At 49.6% G+C, this 2,500-nt stretch overlaps 1 protein-coding gene across 2 annotated transcripts in view; it reads right to left on the bottom strand.

Moving 5' to 3' along the window:
• Positions 1-2,500, bottom strand: part of htt (huntingtin) — a gene marked incomplete at its 3' end in the record, with an annotated part of 83,119 nt that overhangs the window by 7,134 nt on the left and 73,485 nt on the right. For both annotated transcript variants that reach the window (XM_045214314.1, XM_045214315.1), the window contains 3 exon segments: positions 1,327-1,543; positions 1,777-1,899; positions 1,993-2,131. In XM_045214314.1, coding sequence (XP_045070249.1) covers positions 1,327-1,543; positions 1,777-1,899; positions 1,993-2,131 — 479 coding nt within the window.

Here is a 2,500-nt window from a genome sequence, read left to right as displayed (position 1 = left end):
GCGGGTAGAGCCCCTGCCTCACCTAGAATACACACACACAGTAGATACTGAGACAGCGCTCTACACAGAGACATCACCCGCGGGTAGAGCCCTGCCTCACCTAGAATACACACACACAGCAGATACTGAGACAGCGCTCTACACAGAGACATCACCCAGCGGGTAGAGCCCTGCCTCACCTAGAATACACACACACAGCAGACACTGAGACACTGCTCTACACAGAGACATCACCCGCGGGTAGAGCCCTGCCTCACCTAGAATACACACACACAGCAGATACTGAGACAGCGCTCTACACAGAGACATCACCCGCGGGTAGAGCCCTGCCTCACCTAGAATACACACACACAGTAGATACTGAGACACTGCTCTACACAGAGACGTCACCCGCGGGTAGAGCCCTGCCTCACCGAGAGAACACACACATTATACACACAGCAGATACTGAGACACTGCTCCACACGGAGCGGGTAGAGCCCTGCCTCACCGAGAGAACAACAGAAGAATCGACAGGTGAAAGAGAATATATAAAAACACACTAGTTTCAGGTTCTGCAAAAACACGCTCTTTTACTTTCAAGATGAAATGCCTTGCTTCAGGGCACGACGGCAGCAGAACCTGGGAGCACCAGGATACCGTAAAGGCCAGCACAGACTACGATTTTAGCCACCTTACGCCAAGACTTTTCCCGTCTTGGCTTGTTCATTGTGTCACGTCTAAGGTCTGCTGATTAAGTGGCGCTACGTCGAAGGTCGAAGGCTCTGACAACGTTCTGACAGCGTTCTGACAGCGTCAGACATTTTGAGCCTTTATATACTGTGTACTGTGGCTGGCGTTACGTGCAGATCCCAGTGACTGACCAATAGGAACACAGCAATACGATTACTGCGAATAGTCAGATTAACATAATAGTTTGATTTAAACGCTGTGTGAGAAGAACAATTTACGACCTTGCAATCAAAATAAAACGTTCTACTGTTACCACAGCGACCACGTTATTTTTTTTCGTATTTGATTCTGAGTTGGGACATATAAAAGTTTGTATGTGAAAACTATTTCTAAAGATGCATAATACTTTCAGTTTTTCCCGAACTCACTTGGGAGTCGTGCGCTGCTGGTGCTGGCAAGCTAATGGCAGAATGCAACGACAGAACTGAAGCAAAATGCTACAATCTGGCCAGGTTGATATCCAGAGTTGTATCTGGTAACATCACAGTGTGATGAAATGATGGTAAAAGACTGACATGCAGCAGTTGCCAGATCCTCCCATTTTTTTTTTGCGCAGCCCAGGATTCTAACCAACAACCTTCCAGTTACTCTTACCATAGATGATAGCCAGTTTGTCCCAGTAGGGCTCGGCCGGGTCAGGTTTGGCCGGCGGCAGGAAGGAATGGTGAGGAACAGGAAGTAGCTGTGTGACCTCGCCCAGCTGATCCAGGGTCACGGCCAGGGCAGTCTCCAATAGCAACGACCCCTGACCCCGGGTTAACCGCTGAACCCCCAGACTCAGACACGGACAGAGGAGAGACAGGTTGAAGTCCTGATGGAGAGAGAGAGAGGGCGAGAGAGAGAGGCGAGAGAGAGAGCGAGAGAGAGAGAGCGGAGGAGAGAGAGAGCGGGCGAGAGAGCGAGCGAGAGAGAGAGCGAGGGAGAGAGAGAAAGAGAGGGAGAGAGAGAGAGAGGGAGAGAGAGAGAGAGTGAGAAGGTGGTCAGTGGGTGCTTTGAGGGATAAGACGGGGTAGTTTGGAGTGTGTGTGTGTGTGTGTGTGTTACCTTGCAGGTCATGATGGTAGAGAGGTCGTCAGGAGGTAGTTTGGTCAGGAGTTCCGTTGTCTCCAGGAACGACCCGTCACCACGGAGACAACACTGTGACCTCACCAGGGCAACATACCACTCCTGGAACACACACACACACACGGTTAGTACAAGACATACACACGTTGAATATGATATACACAAACACACGTTTTATAAAGCACACACACACACCTTGTCAGCCTCGACTAGTTCAGGGGCAGGTGGCGGTTCCCCATCCAGGGGGTGTGATGTCACAGGAGGGGAGGGGCTGCTGGTGTCCTCGGCAACGGTGGCTCGGAACCTGTCCAGCAGGGAGTAGAACCTCTGGTGCCTAGCAACAAGAGACAGGAAATGACATCACACATATCACCAGCTTTTTGTGGTAAAAATCTCTTGTTAGGAAAGTAGCTTGTGAAAAGGATACAATGACTGATTGTTTTTAAATACACTTTATATACAAAGGTATGTGGACACCCCTTCAAATTAGTGGATTCGTCCATTTCAGCCACACAATCTCCATAGACAAACATTGGTAGTAGAATGGCCTTAATGAAGAGCTCAGTGACTTTCAACGTGGCACCGTCATATGATGCCACCTTTCCAACAAGTCACTTCGTCAAATTTCTGCCCTGCTAGAGCTGCCCCGGTCAACTGTAAGTTCTGTTATTGTGAAGTGGAAACTTCTAGGAGCAACAACGGC

The sequence above is a fragment of the Coregonus clupeaformis genome, unplaced genomic scaffold (genome assembly GCF_020615455.1).
Source record: "Coregonus clupeaformis isolate EN_2021a unplaced genomic scaffold, ASM2061545v1 scaf0233, whole genome shotgun sequence".
NCBI classification, from domain to species: domain Eukaryota; kingdom Metazoa; phylum Chordata; class Actinopteri; order Salmoniformes; family Salmonidae; genus Coregonus; species Coregonus clupeaformis.
This window is presented reverse-complemented; position numbering and strand designations above follow the sequence as displayed.